This window comes from Felis catus, chromosome B4 (assembly GCF_018350175.1).
Source record: "Felis catus isolate Fca126 chromosome B4, F.catus_Fca126_mat1.0, whole genome shotgun sequence".
NCBI classification, from domain to species: Eukaryota; Metazoa; Chordata; class Mammalia; order Carnivora; family Felidae; genus Felis; species Felis catus.
The window spans coordinates 124,113,827-124,130,384 of NC_058374.1; the positions used below are offsets into that span (position 1 = coordinate 124,113,827).

At 35.9% G+C, this 16,558-nt stretch overlaps 1 protein-coding gene across 6 annotated transcripts in view; it reads left to right on the forward strand.

Moving 5' to 3' along the window:
- The window catches only part of HCFC2 (host cell factor C2), a 49,193-nt gene that overhangs the window by 18,500 nt on the left and 14,135 nt on the right, over positions 1-16,558 (forward strand). For 3 of the 6 annotated variants that reach the window (XM_023257381.2, XM_023257378.2, XM_023257382.2), the window contains exons 8-16: positions 3,468-3,635; positions 4,180-4,232; positions 5,701-5,878; positions 9,981-10,184; positions 10,752-10,825; positions 12,779-12,916; positions 14,713-14,898; positions 15,297-15,335; positions 15,603-15,888. In XM_023257381.2, the coding sequence (XP_023113149.1) occupies positions 3,468-3,635; positions 4,180-4,232; positions 5,701-5,878; positions 9,981-10,184; positions 10,752-10,825; positions 12,779-12,916; positions 14,713-14,898; positions 15,297-15,335; positions 15,603-15,888 (1,326 nt within the window). Of the gene's footprint in view, positions 1-3,467; positions 3,636-4,179; positions 4,233-5,700; positions 5,879-9,980; positions 10,185-10,751; positions 10,826-12,301; positions 12,318-12,778; positions 12,917-14,712; positions 14,899-15,296; positions 15,336-15,602; positions 16,146-16,558 lie in introns of those variants that run through there. The other 3 variants (XM_023257380.2, XM_023257379.2, XM_023257383.2) reach the window with 3 other exon arrangements.

Below are 16,558 nucleotides of genomic sequence, written 5' to 3' on the forward strand. Positions count from 1 at the left end.
ACTGTGTGCTAACTAATTTGGATGTAAATTTAAAAAAATAAAAAAAGATAATTGAAAAAATAATAAATTGAACAACAAAGTTAGAGACTAAATGCTTTGTATGGAAGAAGCACATACTAGCAAGCGGGAAAGAAATATAGAAAATCCAACTTACTGTTGCATCTTTGAAATTGGGAGTTATTACCTGAAGTCCAAGGATAAACTTCAATCCCTGAGATTGGAAGAAAAAATGTGTGTGTATAAATTTTTCTTGGTAGTGAATACATCACTTGAAGCAGATTGTCTAAGTGATCTGTGACTTTTAAAAGATTAAAAATTACTGGCTCTGAATGGCCAGTTGTTCCATAAACCTTAGATGATGTCAACTTAAAAGTAATCATGGTGGGGCGCCTGGGTGGCACAGTCGGTTAAGCGTCCGACTTCAGCCAGGTCACGATCTCCCGGTCCGTGAGTTCGAGCCCCGCGTCGGGCTCTGGGCTGATGGCTCGGAGCCTGGAGCCTGTTTCCGATTCTGTGTCTCCCTCTCTCTCTGCCCCTCGCCCGTTCATGCTCTGTCTCTCTCTGTCCCAAAAATAAATAAACGTTGAAAAAAAATAAAAAAAAAAAGAGTGTAAAAAATAAAATAAAATAAAATAAAAGTAATCATGGCTACTATCATAAAGTTGGAATTTAGATTTTGCTTCTCCTCTTGATAAGTTGGCATGAATTTTGGGAACTGGGGAAATGAGGGCTCTTCATCTTGCTTTTTTTCACTTATAGTTAATCTTTGTGAATTTGATAGCATTTAAGAGTAAATAATGCCATAAGGCTTTTTATTAAAAATAGTCCTTTGCTCCCACCTTCCTCTCATTTTCCTTGCTTCACAAGCATCTGCTTTCAACTCTGTTAAACAATCCTTTTGGGATTTCCTTCCATATTTCCATATAACATTAATATATTACTTTGATTTTTTTCAGTTTAGGCATAAAATGATCACTTTCTACTATAACAGTTAAGGATTTATCTCTTCCTACCATTCCTTGCTTCTCTGCTCTATACCTTTCCTACCCTCATTCTCTCAATATGGTTATGCAGCAATTTTGTTAGATGAGTAGTCATTGTTTACATTATGACCGTATAAACACTGTTCACAGGTGAGCCATGCCATGGATTAATAATTGTCATTTTTGTTTGTCTTTGATATGTATTTACCACCAATTCAGTCCATACTCTTTAATTTGTTTAAATCTTCTCTCATTATGGTTAGATGCATCAGATATATTCTATCATATTTCATCATCTTGAAGAAATTTCTCCTGGGGCTCCTGGTCTGGGTGGCTCAGTCAGTTAAGCATCCAGCTCTTGGTTTCGGCTCATGTCATGATCTCTCTGACCCTCCCCTGCTCGTGCTCGCTCTCTCTCTCTCTCTCTCTCACTCTCTCTCAGAATAAATAAATAAACTAAAAAAAGAAAAGACAAGAACCATCTCCTGCTCCAATCTGGGATGGTTGGCATGGTTCTCCTGCTCCACAAATCGTGCACAGCTATCATCCTGGAGTCTCCCTTCATCATCTTCCTGGAGATATCTTCTGCCTCTCACCTGTGCCAGATTCCCTGTTTCTAGTTCCTGTATTTTTCCCTTTCTTAGTTAACTTTTTCTTTTTTTGTGGAACACATCCCAGGAAAAGAGTGCATAGGAGATAAATTTATTTTCAGATCTTGCATTGTCTGGAAATATATTCAGTCTTCCTTCCATTTAATTGGCTATTTGCAGGGAAATAGAATTCGACACTGGATGTCCTTACCCTTCAGAATTTTGAAAGCATTGTTATATTGTATTTAAGCTTCTAGTGTTTTTGTTGAGAAACCCAAACCACTTCTGATTTTTGTTCCTTTTTTTTTAAAATTTACATATTTATTTTGAGAGAGAGAGTGTATGCAACAGAGGCAGAGAGAGAGAGGGAGGGAGAGAATCCCAAGTAGGCTCTGCACTGTCAGTACAGAGCCTGATGCAGGCCTCGAACTCATTAACTGCAAGATCATGACCTGAGCCAAAACCAAGAGTCGAATGCTTAACCAACTAAGCCACCCAGGCACCCCTGATTTTTGTTTCTTTAAATGTGACCTCCCCCCTCACCTTTGATAGCTTTTGGGACTTTTGTGTCCATTATTCTTAAATTTCATGGTGATGTGCTTTGGTGCATCTATTTTTAACCCAGTGTGTTGAATACTCATTGGGCCCTTTTAGTCTGTAAACTCATGTTCTTTAGTTCTGGGAATTTTCTTGATTTATTTCATTGATGTGCACCCTTCTGTTTTCTCTATTTTCTCTTCATGCAAGCTTCTGTTGTGTAAGTAGTATACTTCTTGGACCTGTCTTCTTTTTGTTTCCTTATGTGGGTTGTCTTTAAGAAACATAAATAAACTGGGTTGAGAATAGGATCATGGAGGAATCTACATGGGGAATAATTGAAGGAACTAGGCTTACTTATCCTCCAAATCATAGTCATCAGTTTTTTCCTGTAAAGGGTCAGATAGTAAATATTTTAGGCTTTGCAGGCCGCGTATGGTCTCTGTTATAACTATGCAACTCTGCTGCTGTAGAATGAAAACAGTCATAACTAATACATAAACAAATGAGCATGGCTGTGTTTCAACAAGACTTTAGTTACAAAAACAGGCATAGACTGGATCTAGCCCATAAGCCAGCCAGTTTGCTGACCGCTTCTCTAAAAGATACAAAAAGATAGATATCAGACATGTTCTATAATGATTAAAATATAGCTTATAGATATCAACTCACTAGGAGACTAAATTTTCTTATGTAACTGTCCAAAGATGGAATGTACTCCCTTAGGAATTGTGAGTTCCCTGAATTGGTAGGTAAACAAAAAGAGGACAAGGATATTGTAGAAATAGTCTCAGATCCTTCTTTCTAGTTCTAAAAGCCTATGATTGTTACTTGTTTTGGAAATGTTGTAATATTTTACATCAAAGTAGTTACCTGTTTGGGGTAGTACAAGTTTTGATAAAAGGGTATTAACTTCAAGAAGTTGTGTTTTCCCAAAATATCATGTCCAAATCATATTTGCTAACACTAACAGTATTTCTAACATGTATGCTATTGGCTGAAAATTGGCTCGTTAAATTAAAAACTTACATAGGTAAAATAATGTAGCTCTAACTATAAAATACTTGGTGCCCTGCCCCCACTTCTAGGGTTAAATATTTCTTTCTGATTCTGGTGACTCACATGGCTTGGAATTTTTCTATTTGTATAAGGAATTAAATAAATAAGTAGGACCAGAACCCCAAACTGTTTTCATTTGACCTACTATAGCTAAGTTTATCTGAATACATCTCCCTGTGGGTAAACAGGTGAAATACTCATTGTTGATGTGTTCAGAGCCCCAGGCCCACACAAATTGTACAAGCAAACTCTTGATACATTTGAAACTTAAAAGTATAATATCAATATTGTTCTTTAGAGAAACCGCCGGCACCATCACAAGTACAGCTGATCAAAGCCACTACCAACTCTTTCCACGTCAAATGGGATGAAGTGCCTACAGTTGAGGGCTATCTTTTGCAGCTGAATACAGACTTGCCACACCAAACTGCATCATCAGATTCCTCACTGGCACCAAATCTACAAGGTAACATAATTTTCACCTGGAAGCTTGCACGTTCAGATGCTTTTTTAAAAAGTGACTACAGGAAAGCCTGTGATTAGGCCTAGTTTTAAAAATGTTATGATGTGATGTTTTCTGCCTGGTTAATCAAATATGTTGCATTTCAGTTCCGAGACTTGCCTGTCTTCCCATCATGATGTGGTAGGTAGAACGCATAGACACATAGGATAGAATGTTTTTTCTGCAGTTCACTCTGATGTACTTCCTTGTTTCGACATGCTACCTGACTTCAGGAGATGGTTTTAATTAGCTTTCATAAATATTTCAGCTTTTTAAACAAGTATTCAAAGTAATAGGCACTTGGAAAGTAAAAGCAGATTTCATTTTACATGTTCTTTTGGAAAGGATTTCAATCAACCAGTAAGCAGGCTATTAAGAAAATAGATTAACTTTGGTAAAGATACTACCTTTTAAGCTTTAATACATAACTTTCAGAAATACTTGATTGTAATATATTTTGTTGAAGCTAATTTAGAGCATGTCAGTCTGAACTTTCTCATTCCTACAGGAGTCAGAATGGACCCTCACAGACCAGGCAGTAATAGCACCGTTCCTAACAGTGTAAGTTAAAAAAAAAATTTATGATGGTAAATGAATGTTTATGGTTAGAGTCCCAATTTTTATTAATATTTGTAGCATATTACCCTAGGACGGAGGTTCTTAACTCTGGCTGCATATTAGAATCATCTCTGAGATTAAAAAACAAACAAACATATACAGAATCCCAAGCCTTTCCCGAGATTTAGTGAATCAGAATCTTTAGGATGATGCCCAGGTAACTCAGGTTTTAAGGAAAAGCTCCATAGAGCACTGTGGCACTGGCCTGGATTGAGAACCCCTAACCAGGAGATTAAAGTCTACCTTCATTGCACACAGCATCAGAGGCTAATCCATTATAATTTATACTTACGGTGTCTTGAAATCTGTATTTTGACATTTCTAAGTATCATACACACTCCTGTTTTAAGTTTCTAAAGATGTACTTCAAAAATGCATATGAAATATATTTCTTTACTATGTATTTCATTGGCCAAAGAATATGAGTTGCTAAGTTGAACACTGATGTTTGTGAGGTTATTTCTTGTTTATGAAGTGCTTCACAGTAGGTATCTGTAGAGACTAATGAATAAGCTCACTAGGATTTACACTGGTTTTATATGGCAAGCTGCTGTCTGCATATACAGTAGATTCTTTTCAAGGGAAATGATGTAGGGATAAGCTCACATGTTCTGAACATGGCTGCTGTGGACAAATATCCTAGAGCCATGAGAAGTTATAATTGACAATGGAGACAGAAAAGTCACAAAAAACAGGTAAGTAGAAGGGGGCAGCAATAGTGGGGTTTTTGAATGAAGCCAGGTAACTTTTATGGCTCAGTAGACCCATAAATATTGCTGTATAGTAACTGATGTTGACCTTGATAACCTGAATTATCAAAAAGTTTAAATGTGTTCATTATAGTGTGTACAAGAAGGCAAAGAAAAACAGAATTAAAGAGACTGCTATTTAAAAATGTTTAATGGCAAAGAATATTGATATGTGTATGTATTAAATCTTGATATCTATTTGGAAACTCAGTCATATAGAATAATTCATTTGCTTGAACTGAGATTTTATTTTTAGGAGTCATCAGGTCTTTAAAATCCATGTTGACTTTGTTAAGAAAATTGGACAAATGTGTTAAACTCAGTAGCTCTGGTGTTGTCGCCTGTGCTGCATACATATTTACTTGCATACTAACTACCACTCATAAAACATAGTCTGGGGTCCCCCCCCCCAGAATATACCCTCCTTTTCCCCTTTATAACTGGTCTTCTGAGAATGGAGATTAAGGGAGGAAATGGGTTTTTTAAACTGTTGTAAAATTTAAAGAATAATCCTATACAAATTAAGTGTATAATTTAAACTTTTATATCTTGGTAAATTTATTTTCAAAAGCATTCAAGTTGTAAATTATTTTGCTTGTTTTTCACATGTATTTCTATTTAACTGAACATTGCTTGCTACAATAAACTTTTATTTCTTATAGATCAGCGATACAACAAACAGTGCAAAAACTGAACATACACCTATGAAAGGAACTTCTGTGAAAAACAGACCAGATCTCAAAGCATCAACTGATTTTAATGCTGCTTTACATCCATCTATGGCAACTAATACTTCTAATCATAATAGTTGTGTCGTGGATATGTTAAGGAAAAATGAAGGTATAAAGATGGCATTTTTTAAAAATGTTTATTTATTTTGAGAGACAGAGAGAGAGAGTGCGAGCAGGGGAGGGGCAGAGAGAGAGAGAATCCCAAGCAGGTTCCGCGCCATCAGTGCAGAGCCCAACACAGGACTCAAACTCACAGACCATGAGATCATGACCTGAGCCAAAACTAAGAGTCAGATGCTTAATCAACTCATCCACTCAGGTGCCTCAAAGATGGCACTTTAAGTAAAGCCAAAGCTTTTTATAATAACGATAGGGAATTATAGTCTCTGAAAGAGTAAATGTTGTATGGTTTGGATCCATTTTCAAAATAATAATAAACTAGCCACATTGACCCTAGTTAGAGTGATGTCAGGATACTAAGAAAGCACTGACCTGAATTGCAAAGCTTAGTTATGAGGTATGGAACTCAAATGAGGCAAGCTCTTGTATGACATTTGAGGTTGGCCAGTATGTTCGGTGTCACATTCCCATTACTGTATTTTCTTAGCACTTAGAACTATCTGAAATTATCTATTTGGGGCAGGGATTTTCTTGTTCATCTCTATTTCCTCAGCACCCAGATCCATGCTTGGTTAATAGTAGTCATTTAGTAAATATTTGTTTAGGAAATAACTGGATTATCCTCAGAAAGATAGTTCATTTATGAGAACTGTTGATTACATTCATGCGGCAGCTTGTACTTTGGTGATCCTTATATTTAAAATGAGTTCATTTGAATATTCTGATGCCATTTCAGATACATTGTATCTGATTTCAGTATCTAAAGTTATTTTATAAATCTCATTCTGATGTCCCTGACATAGAAACATGTGACTTTAGAAACGCCTGGGTGGCTCAGTTGGTTGAGCATCCAACTCTTGATTTCGGCCAAGGTCATGATTCCAGGGTTGTGGGATCAAGCCCTGTGTAGGGCTCCAAGCTGAGCGTGGAGCCTGCTTGGGATTCTCTCTCTCCCTCTGCCCCCCCACCTCACTTTTGTGTTCTCTCTCTAAAATTAAGAAAGAAAGAAAGAAAGAAAGAAAGAAAGAAAGAAAGAAAGAAAGAAAGAAAGGGAAAGAAAAAGAGAGAAAGGAAGAAAAGAAACATGATTTTATTTTTAATTTGAGAAAGTCATGACAGCTGATATAAATCTAATGCCTCTTCAGTGATACGAACTTAACAAGATGAATATTATTTTTATTTCCATTTTTTTAAATGTTTATTTTTGGGAGACAGTGCAAGAGGGGGAGGGGCAGAGAGAGAGTGGGGTACAGAGGAGCCGAAGCGAGCTCCATGCTGACAGCAGAAAGCCCAATGTGGGGCTCAAACTCATGAACCATGAGATCGTGACTGGAGCCAAAGTCAGACATTTAATCAACTGAGCCACCCAGGCATACCTTTATTTCCATTTTTCTTAATGAGTCTGTGGTAGGTAAGAATATTCAATGAAAATAATTTCCTGTAATTTTTCCTTATTTCATCACCTGTGCAAAAGGAGAGCACTTTTGTTTTATTGATTTTCAGGTGGAATCATTTGGTTAAAATTATAAAAGCCTGGTCCTGGACCTCAATTTATATTTCTCTCTTATAGTGATTTTCTATGTCTATCTTATAAAGAAGTTTATGCTCTTGAAAACAAATAGGAGTTTTGAGATTTCAGAATCTTAATATACTCTAAATCGTATGTTGTAAGACAGTTTAGAAAAAATTAGTATGAAACAAATGGGAAAACCAGAGTGGTTGTACAGCGACAGTATCACTGACAGATCGTAGACATTCAAATCTGTGAATGATTGGCTACCCAATCTCAGGTTAACAAGGGGAGATTGGACCTTTTTCTTTGTAGGTTGGAGTAGCTGGTATGTTTCAAAAGTGGAAGAGTGACATGATTAGTTGTTATTGTTGTTTTGGAAAGAACCCTCTGGCCTCACCATCAGAAGAACTGGAGTAGGAAATGATTGGGAGGCTTCGTAGAAGGTTCTTTTAGGACTCTAAGAGATAACCAGAGACTGAAGCAGTGGGTGGAATGGAGAGGAGAGAATATATCATTTCTGAGAGTTTTAGAAACTAACATCTATTACTAGCCTTGGAAACTGGTTGGATATGAGAAATAAAAACGAGTTTACCATGACTCCCAGTTTTTTGGTTGGATATTCAATGAGTGATGATACTCTTTATCAAGAAATGAAATATAGGAGCCAGAACAGATTTGGGAAAAAGGTAAGTTCAATTTTGAACTTAGTGTTTTTGAGACACTTGAGGAACATACTGGTAAAGATTTTTAATCGGCAGTTGGATATTTAGGTGTAGAGTCTAGGTGATAATTTTTGGCTGGAGTATAAATTTAGAAATTAAGGGTAACTAAAATATAAGCCCCACAAGGAGCAGTGACTTTATCTGACTTGTTCACTGCGAGATTCTTAGCACCTGGCAGTGTCCAGGATATATGTATTTGAGAGATGTATGATTTATGAATGGTAGTGAAAACATAGGAAAATATGTAAATGGAGAAAAGAGAAGGCTTGGGAACACCTGCATTTAAAAAGTCATCTGAAGAGAAGAAGCCAGCTACAGAGATTGAAAAGGGGTTCTTAAAAGGCCAGGAAAAGAACCAAGTAGATTGGTGTCCTGTTTTTTTTCTCAGTAGTGGTCATCTCAGTTTGTGTATGCATGTTTCTCTACCACACGATTATAACTTCATGAAGTATTAACCATGCCTGCTTTATTTCACCATTGTAGAAGCATGCACGATATCTGGTAAATAGTAAGTCCTCAGTATTGTGGAGTGAGGGGTGCCTAGGTGGCTCAGTTGGTTAAGCATCCAACTCTTGATTTTGCTCAGGTCATAATTTCACAGTTCGTGGGATGGAACCCTGCTCAGGCTCTGCACTGATGGCGTGGAGCCCACTTGGGTTTCTCTCTCTCTGCTCCTGCCCTGCTTGTTCTCTCTTTCTCTCTCGCTCTCTCTTTCAAAACAAATAAGCATAAAAAATATTGTGGAATGAGTAATTATAAGTCATAGAAAGAAACAACTTCAAAAAAGGAGTATGTGGTCGGCATTGTTTATGTTGCAGAAAGGTCAAGTAAGTGGAAATTGAAAAGCATCCCTTAGAAATCATTGACGTTTGCCAGAGCCATTTCATTAGAGTAGAGGGGTAGAAACCAAATTTGAGGAGGTCAGGGAAGTAGAGACTGCTCTGAAGGAATTAGTGAGGGGTAATGGCAACTGGAGAAGATTTGTGGGGTCAAAGAAGATGGGTGTTTTGTTTGCTTGAGACACTTGATAATGTTCAAGGACTGAGTGCCAAAAAACTGCTAATGAAAAGAGAATCTGAAAACCCTGAAGAGAAAGGAATGTTTGATAAAAGAGGGTCCCAAAATATGGGGAAGGGATAGAACCAAGATCACAGGAGGATTGATTATCCTTCCTCTGGAGAGAGGTCAGTTCGTCCTCTGAAATGGAAGAGAAGATAGAAAGGATGGGCCCAATCATAAATGTGTTTCTAGTTTAGGGCAGAAGAAGGCAGAAAACTCAAGGCATTCATGCCTGATGACTTCTGTTTTTTCCCCTAAAGTGGGAAGCAAGGCATTTGATCTATGATTTAGAAGAGTCCAAGAACAATGATTCAGTGTTTAGAATGGAAGAAGGACCTGAGAAGTTGGACATCTGTTATCTATGTAGTACATTTTATTTTATTTTTCTTTTCTTTATTTTTTAAAAAATATTTATTGATTTTAAGAGAGAGAGAGAGTGCATGAGCAGGAGAGGGGCAAAGAGAGAGGGAAAAAGAGAATCCCAAGCAGGCTCCATGCTGTCAGCGCAGAGCCCGCCATGGGGCTCGATCTCACCAAACTGTGAGATCGTGACCTGAGCCAAAATCAAGAGTTAGAGCTCAACTGACTGAGCCACCCAGGTGCCCCTGTAGTCCACTTTATTTTTCTAAACATTTTATGTTTAGCCTAATGGTTAATTCATATGCATGACATTTGCAGTGTCTGTGTTTATGATTTTTAAAATTGAAATACCAAGAACGTGTGACAAGAACCATAATAAGATAGCACACTTATTGCAGGCGTTATGTTAATAATTGTTTTTTTCACTTTAATTTTAGGTCCTCATACTTCAGCAAATATAGGTGTTCTAAGTAGTTGCCTGGACTTAAGAACAGTAATCCCTGAAACTTCTGTATCCAGTTCTGTTTCCAGCGCACAAACTATGGTAACCCAGCAGACCATTAAAACTGAATCATCCAGTACAAATGGGGCAGTTGTTAAAGATGAAACTTCACTAACAACATTCAGTACCAAATCTGAAGGTTTGAAATGTGTTTCACATACTGTATTTTGAACCATTTGTGTATATAAATTCATCAAACTTACTTGTTTAGATGGGAATTGCATTTCATCTTGGATTGAGTTATATATAAACAGATAAAACATTCCAGTTAAAATTATTATATAACATACTCTTCTGCCTTCCATAAAATATTTAAATCAGCACACACCAAAATACGTTCAGAATGTGTTTTTCCTACTGTGAATATATTCAGCAAATTTTTTTTTCCATAGGAAAGATTTATTCTTTAGACTATGGGGTAGCAATTCCTCCAGCTTGGTAGATTTCTGATTTTATAAATTCTCGTTTCATTCTTTTGCTATAGGAATTGTGTTTCATCTTTGGTAAACGTTCTCTGAAGTTCTAGCTGGCCATCAAACCCTTGAGAAATGAACATTGTGAATGAATTTGAGTTAGAGGGTCCATATTTCTAATTATTGTGCTTTTCTCCCTGGGACTATTTTTTTACGTTTATAAATTATATTTTAATGTGTCTGTTTGATAAGTGATCATGTAAGTCTTATATGATGAATTGTTTGGTTTTTAGTTGATGATACATGTGCCCTGCCTGCAACTAAGATCAGCCGTGTGGAAACACAGGCCACAGCGATGTCATTTTCTGTAAGTACGTGACCTGAAGATCACTTGTGTTTACAGGTGGCCAAGTATGCTTTAAATGCTGAGCAACTTCAGCGTGAATTCATGAGAAGATTCTTGAGTGTCCTTTAGTAATGACTTGACATAGATTGAGAAATGAAGGCTTGAATAGGAAAATGTTTACAGTATACTGTTAAGTGAAAAAAAGCTGCATAAAAAATAATATAGATACGCTGTGGTCCCAATTTTATTAAAAGATTCACACAGTAGATACATTCCTACTCTCACGTGAATCCACATACATCCATACTACAATGCTGGATGACTTTCTTCAGGTTGTGCGACCATAGATGCTTTTTATTTTCTTCTTTGGGCCTTCGGTATTTTCGTATAGTGAAATCTGTTACTTTCATAATCAGAAATATGTATGTGTGTATGTGAACATATATACGTATATATGTAAGTTACATTAATCGTTTAAGAGTAAAAGGACATGGTACAGAATGGAAAACTTGAATGGCTCTATTACTAGCTACTTATTAGGAGAACAGCAGAATATTGCAATATTGGGTAGGCATACCTATTGGGTAGGCCAATAATCTACAACATGGCATCGTTTTATGAAAGGCCAGAACTGGTCTGCATGGCACCAAACTTAAAATGCTAGGAATGTGCCTCACAAGTATACACAACTGTCTTAATTACATAAATACAAGGGTAATACATATGTGTGTGTGTGCATGTGTGTGTATATACCTTTTAATTTATTTTAAAATGCTGAGTCATTTCAGCTTTATTGCTATGAGCAAGAGTTTTTATTTGACCTAATATTTACCTCTTAGCATCTTCAAGAATTATCTGTAGTTTTAGTTTCCTTTCAATCATGATTTTATGGATTTTGATCGTAGTTTTATCTTCATCAGCTTTCACCTTTCCAGAATGTTACGTTAAGTCCTAGAGTTCTTAGACTCAGGGAAAAATTATTAAAGGGAACGTTTTTCTCTTCAATCTGTCTTGCAGCACATCAGACAGAATGGTATTTGTTATTTCAGTTGGAGCCAGTTGTTTTATAAAAGTTGTTGAAGAGAGTTTTTACCACTTGAAAAATGAAAACAAGTTTAAAGCTATTCCTTTTTTTAAAACCTTAAAGACTTTTCTAGTTAGCTCACTTTGTCATGTGTGATAGCCTAAATAACAAATAATGTGAATTATAAGCATGTACCTCTGCTGTTATATATTTAAGACAGAAATAAATAACTGAAGTGCACATTTGTTTTGAGCTTCTGGAAACAGTGTCTCATTTATAAAGAAGATGGCTTAAAAAGGTTAGTTCCAGGGATAAGTATAATTCACTTATCACTAAAAGTAGTTTAAGGTAGAGGAAGTGTATTTGTTTTAAAGCAAGGTAAAAAATGTAAAACTGTTTAATCTGCTCCTCTTTGTATATACTAAAGTATATTCAAATTGCATTTTAGTTTTGAACATTTTTTCTCCTTTTAGGTTTGGAGAATCACAGGTATTTCAAGTGCAAAGATCACTGAATTTCTGCTAGTTGTTTTTGAATCTAGAAATAAGCCAGCTTGGAATGAATTTTTCCTTATTTGCTCCTTTTGGAGCAAGGTATAATGTCACACTAAAGGGATTACATTTTCTGAGAGAGTCTCTGAAATGACAATGTTCTATAAAACAGCTGGCATTTTAACAAATCACTGATTGGAAAGCATGCTAACTCTAGCTAGGTTGATAGTCCAGAGCTACTGACTTGGAGAATGCCTGTCACTCCCCATGTTTGAATTGGCATCCCTGTTTCACTGTCAGTTGACCTAATCTGTTAAGAGTTTATTTACTTATGAGCTGTTAATGTTGTGGTGTTTACCCATATACCTACTTGTAGATCACTGCATGGATTTGTTAAATCTTGAAGTTTCTTATATGCTCAATAAGAGTCTTGATAAATTTTTCTTTCTCTAAAATTAGAAAGAGACTCCTTCAAATCCAGTGGCCACAGTGAAAGCAGGAGAACGACAGTGGTGTGATGTAGGAATTTTTAAAAATAACACAGCTTTGGTGAGCCAGTTTTATTTGCTGCCCAAAGGGAAGCAAAGCATCTCAAAGGTAGCTATTGATATGTTTTCTACACTGTGAGTTTGTAAGTGTCACAAATGAGGTCTTTTTTTATAACCCTGATTGAAGTCACTTTGGATGAGTGAAATTGGGATCTGTTCACATTCTATAATTAAGAGTTCTATATGCCTTCTTATCTTGTATTCTTCTTTTTTTTTTTTTTTTTCAACGTTTATTTATTTTTGGGACAGAGAGAGACAGAGCATGAACAGGGGAGGGGCAGAGAGAGAGGGAGACACAGAATCGAAAACAGGCTCCAGGCTCTGAGCCATCAGCCCAGAGCCTGACGCGGGGCTCGAACTCCTAGACCGCGAGATCATGACCTGGCTGAAGTCGGATGCTTAACCGACTGCGCCACCCAGGCGCCCCTCTTGTATTCTTCTTTAAGGCTCTTTTTATGGACTGTATCATAAGCAGGTCACTTAAAAAATCTTACACAATCACTGGGCTGGATTTTGAGTCAAAATTAATATGGTCTGGCCAGTACAGATAAGGATGTCTTTTAAATACCTCTAATTTTGTTATCTGGTATGTTTAGAGAATGGAACATTTTTTCTTAGAACTTTTTTAATTCCTGATTTCACAACTTAAAAAATTTAATAGCCCCTGTAGATGAAGGAATACAATCCAGTTTTCTCTTGATTCTGAAACCCCTTAAAGTAGAACTCATATATATAAACATTAACCCTCTAAGAATTATCAAATAGATAACAGCTCCAAAGCACACTGAACTAATTTTTTTCTGGAATGGGGAGTTTCAGAGAGTGAATTGCCAAGGAAATAGCTACTTAGTTTGACTCTCCCAAAGACCTGCACAAACGGACAATATATCATTTATCATTATATTTTAGTTTCTCTAATATTACCTCTGGCATCTCTCTTTTTCATATAGAATTTTTCCAATTGTTGACAAAAATGAAAATCCTGGTGAATAATTTGTTAGTATTATACCTAATGAAATTTCTGGCTGTAGCTTAATTTCATATATTAGAAATAACGATATCTAAGGGCCTAGTAATTACCTGTTTTTCCCAAAAGAAAAACAGCATAAAATTTAGAGTCAGTAAACTTGGGTTTGAATCATTAGTTCCAGCACTCAACAGTGTGACCTTGGAGAAGTCACTTGTTTAACCTGAGACTCAGTTTCCTCACTTATAAAATAAAAATGATAAAGCTCCCTTAAAAATGGGAATGATACATTAGGACTACCTGTCTCACAGTGGTGCAGTGAGACGGAAAATATGGAAAAATTGTTTGAAAGTTATGAATGTTATGATCTTTCTACCCAGAGTATACAATCCAATTATTTAACATTTGTTCAGCATCTGCTGAATATTAATTTTTAAAATGCTCCATAATACATGCTGATCACTTCTTTTCTGGCAAGTTTGCTTGCCTGTATCCAAAGGGTATTGTTCCTGGTTAGACTGAGAAGAATTCCTCTGAGATTTCTATTCTAAGTTTATATGGGCGGTTGTTTCTTTGCTTACAGTGGTTGTCAGTTTTTTTCTACCTTTACATTCTTCTTGTGCAGAATATGCTTAAATCTCTTTTTATAATCAGTGGTTTTTAACTGGAAAGGTCACTTTTCCTCCAGAGAAGAATCACTGATTTATAGGCTTAGTTGTTTTTGTATTTGGAGGGTTTATTCCATGTGTGACAGAGGGAAAAAATTAAATGTGAACTAGAACCTTAAAACATAATTCATTCTTTGAAAAGTTTTCTTGTTTAATGACAAAATAATTAATTGCACTTTTTCTTTGACTTTTGTATATGTTACATTTTAGATAGGAAACGCAGACGTACCTGACTACAGTTTACTTAAGAAACAAGATCTTGTTCCAGGCACAGGATACAGATTCAGGGTAGCAGCCATCAATGGATGTGGAATAGGCCCTTTCAGCAAAATCAGTGAATTTAAAACTTGTATTCCCGGTTTTCCTGGAGCTCCTTCTGCAGTCAGAATTTCAAAGGTGAGATGTCCGGTCAAGTCTTGGTGATTTATTTATTGAAAGTTTATACATGAAGTAAAACCATCAGTTTAGAGATTCTTATTAGTAACCGATGAAATGAGAGGTATCTAAAAGGGGTATCTAAAAACCAATGTAACATTGTGTGTCAACACTATTTCAATTTTTGAAAAATTAAGTAATAAGTGGGGTGGATTAAAAGTTTAAAAAATATTGCTTGCTAATAACTCATAGTTTTAAGGACCAAATTTCAAGCAGAATTACAGCATCCAAATTCTAGAAAGTCAGAGAAATCTGGTATGCTTCTTAATATTAACTTTGTTCTTGTTGTATGGAACCAAAAAGTTTGTGTTGGAGAATTTTAATAGAACACATGAAATTGAATTATATTTTATCCTAAGGTCCTGCCCCTCTTTAGAGAAGAAAAGATCTGCTTTCAGGTAAGAAAAATCCCTTTCTTGGGATGGTATAGGCAGACATTTAAGCCTAGTTATGATATTGAAAAGTGGGCAATGAAGTAAACATTGTAAATCCAATTAAGGTAAGTTTAAAAAAATCGGTAATAAAAGTTCTAATATCTAATGTAATTACTTCAGCAAAAAACAATATTTTGTGTTCTAAAGATAGACTCAACATTATAAGTGATATTAGAAAAAATTTCAGAACCTTTACCTGTTTTTGTTTTTGTTTTTTCTCCTCTCTTCAAGAATGTTGAGGGTATCCACCTTTCCTGGGAACCTCCAACTTCACCTTCTGGAAATATTTTGGAATATTCAGCCTACCTGGCTATCCGCACAGCACAAATACAAGATAATCCAAGTCAACTTGTGTTTATGAGGATTTATTGTGGTCTTAAGACATCATGTATAGTAACTGCTGGGCAACTTGCAAATGCACATATCGATTATACGTCCAGGCCTGCCATTGTGTTCAGGATATCAGCAAAGAATGAAAAGGGATATGGACCAGCTACGCAAGTTCGATGGCTTCAAGGTAACAATAAAAAAGCACCTTTAAATTGAGTTTTTCTTTTTTTTTTTTTTTTTTTTTTTTTTTTTTTTTTTTTTTTACTGAAGCTATTGTGATGATTATTTATTAGTAACTGGTTATGAAGATTTGTCATTTAAAAGAGTATTCTCTGACTGTATTTCTAGCACTTATGAGTTTGAGTTTGTAAGTTGTTCTTAAAATGTATTTGCTCAATTTTAGATCCAAATAAAAATAGAAAAGAAGCAAAGACTCTCTGAAAATTAGTGTATGGATTCGTCCTTACAGTTATATAACTGCTCTTTTATAAAGGAAAATGGTAAAATTAAGATAAAAGCTAGAAGGCTGTATTACCCCAATATCTTTTCTAAAGGCCACGTAACTCAGTCATCCTAGAGGTATTGAGATGATTCTAGTAACTGGCTGTTGTACACTGTGCTGTCTTACTTAGTAGATGTTCTCTCCATTGTAAAGGCCCTGTCTTTGAGTACTCCCTATAACTTTATTATTCTGTATGAGCAGTGATTCTCTAACAACTGTCTTCTAGTGGATAATATCTGTGATACTAATATTAGGAGCCACTATTTGATTCATTTTTTTGTTTACCTACAGTTAGCACAGAGCTTAAGAAATTAAAAAAGAAAGAGGCGAGTTTAGAAACTCTGGTTTTGAATTT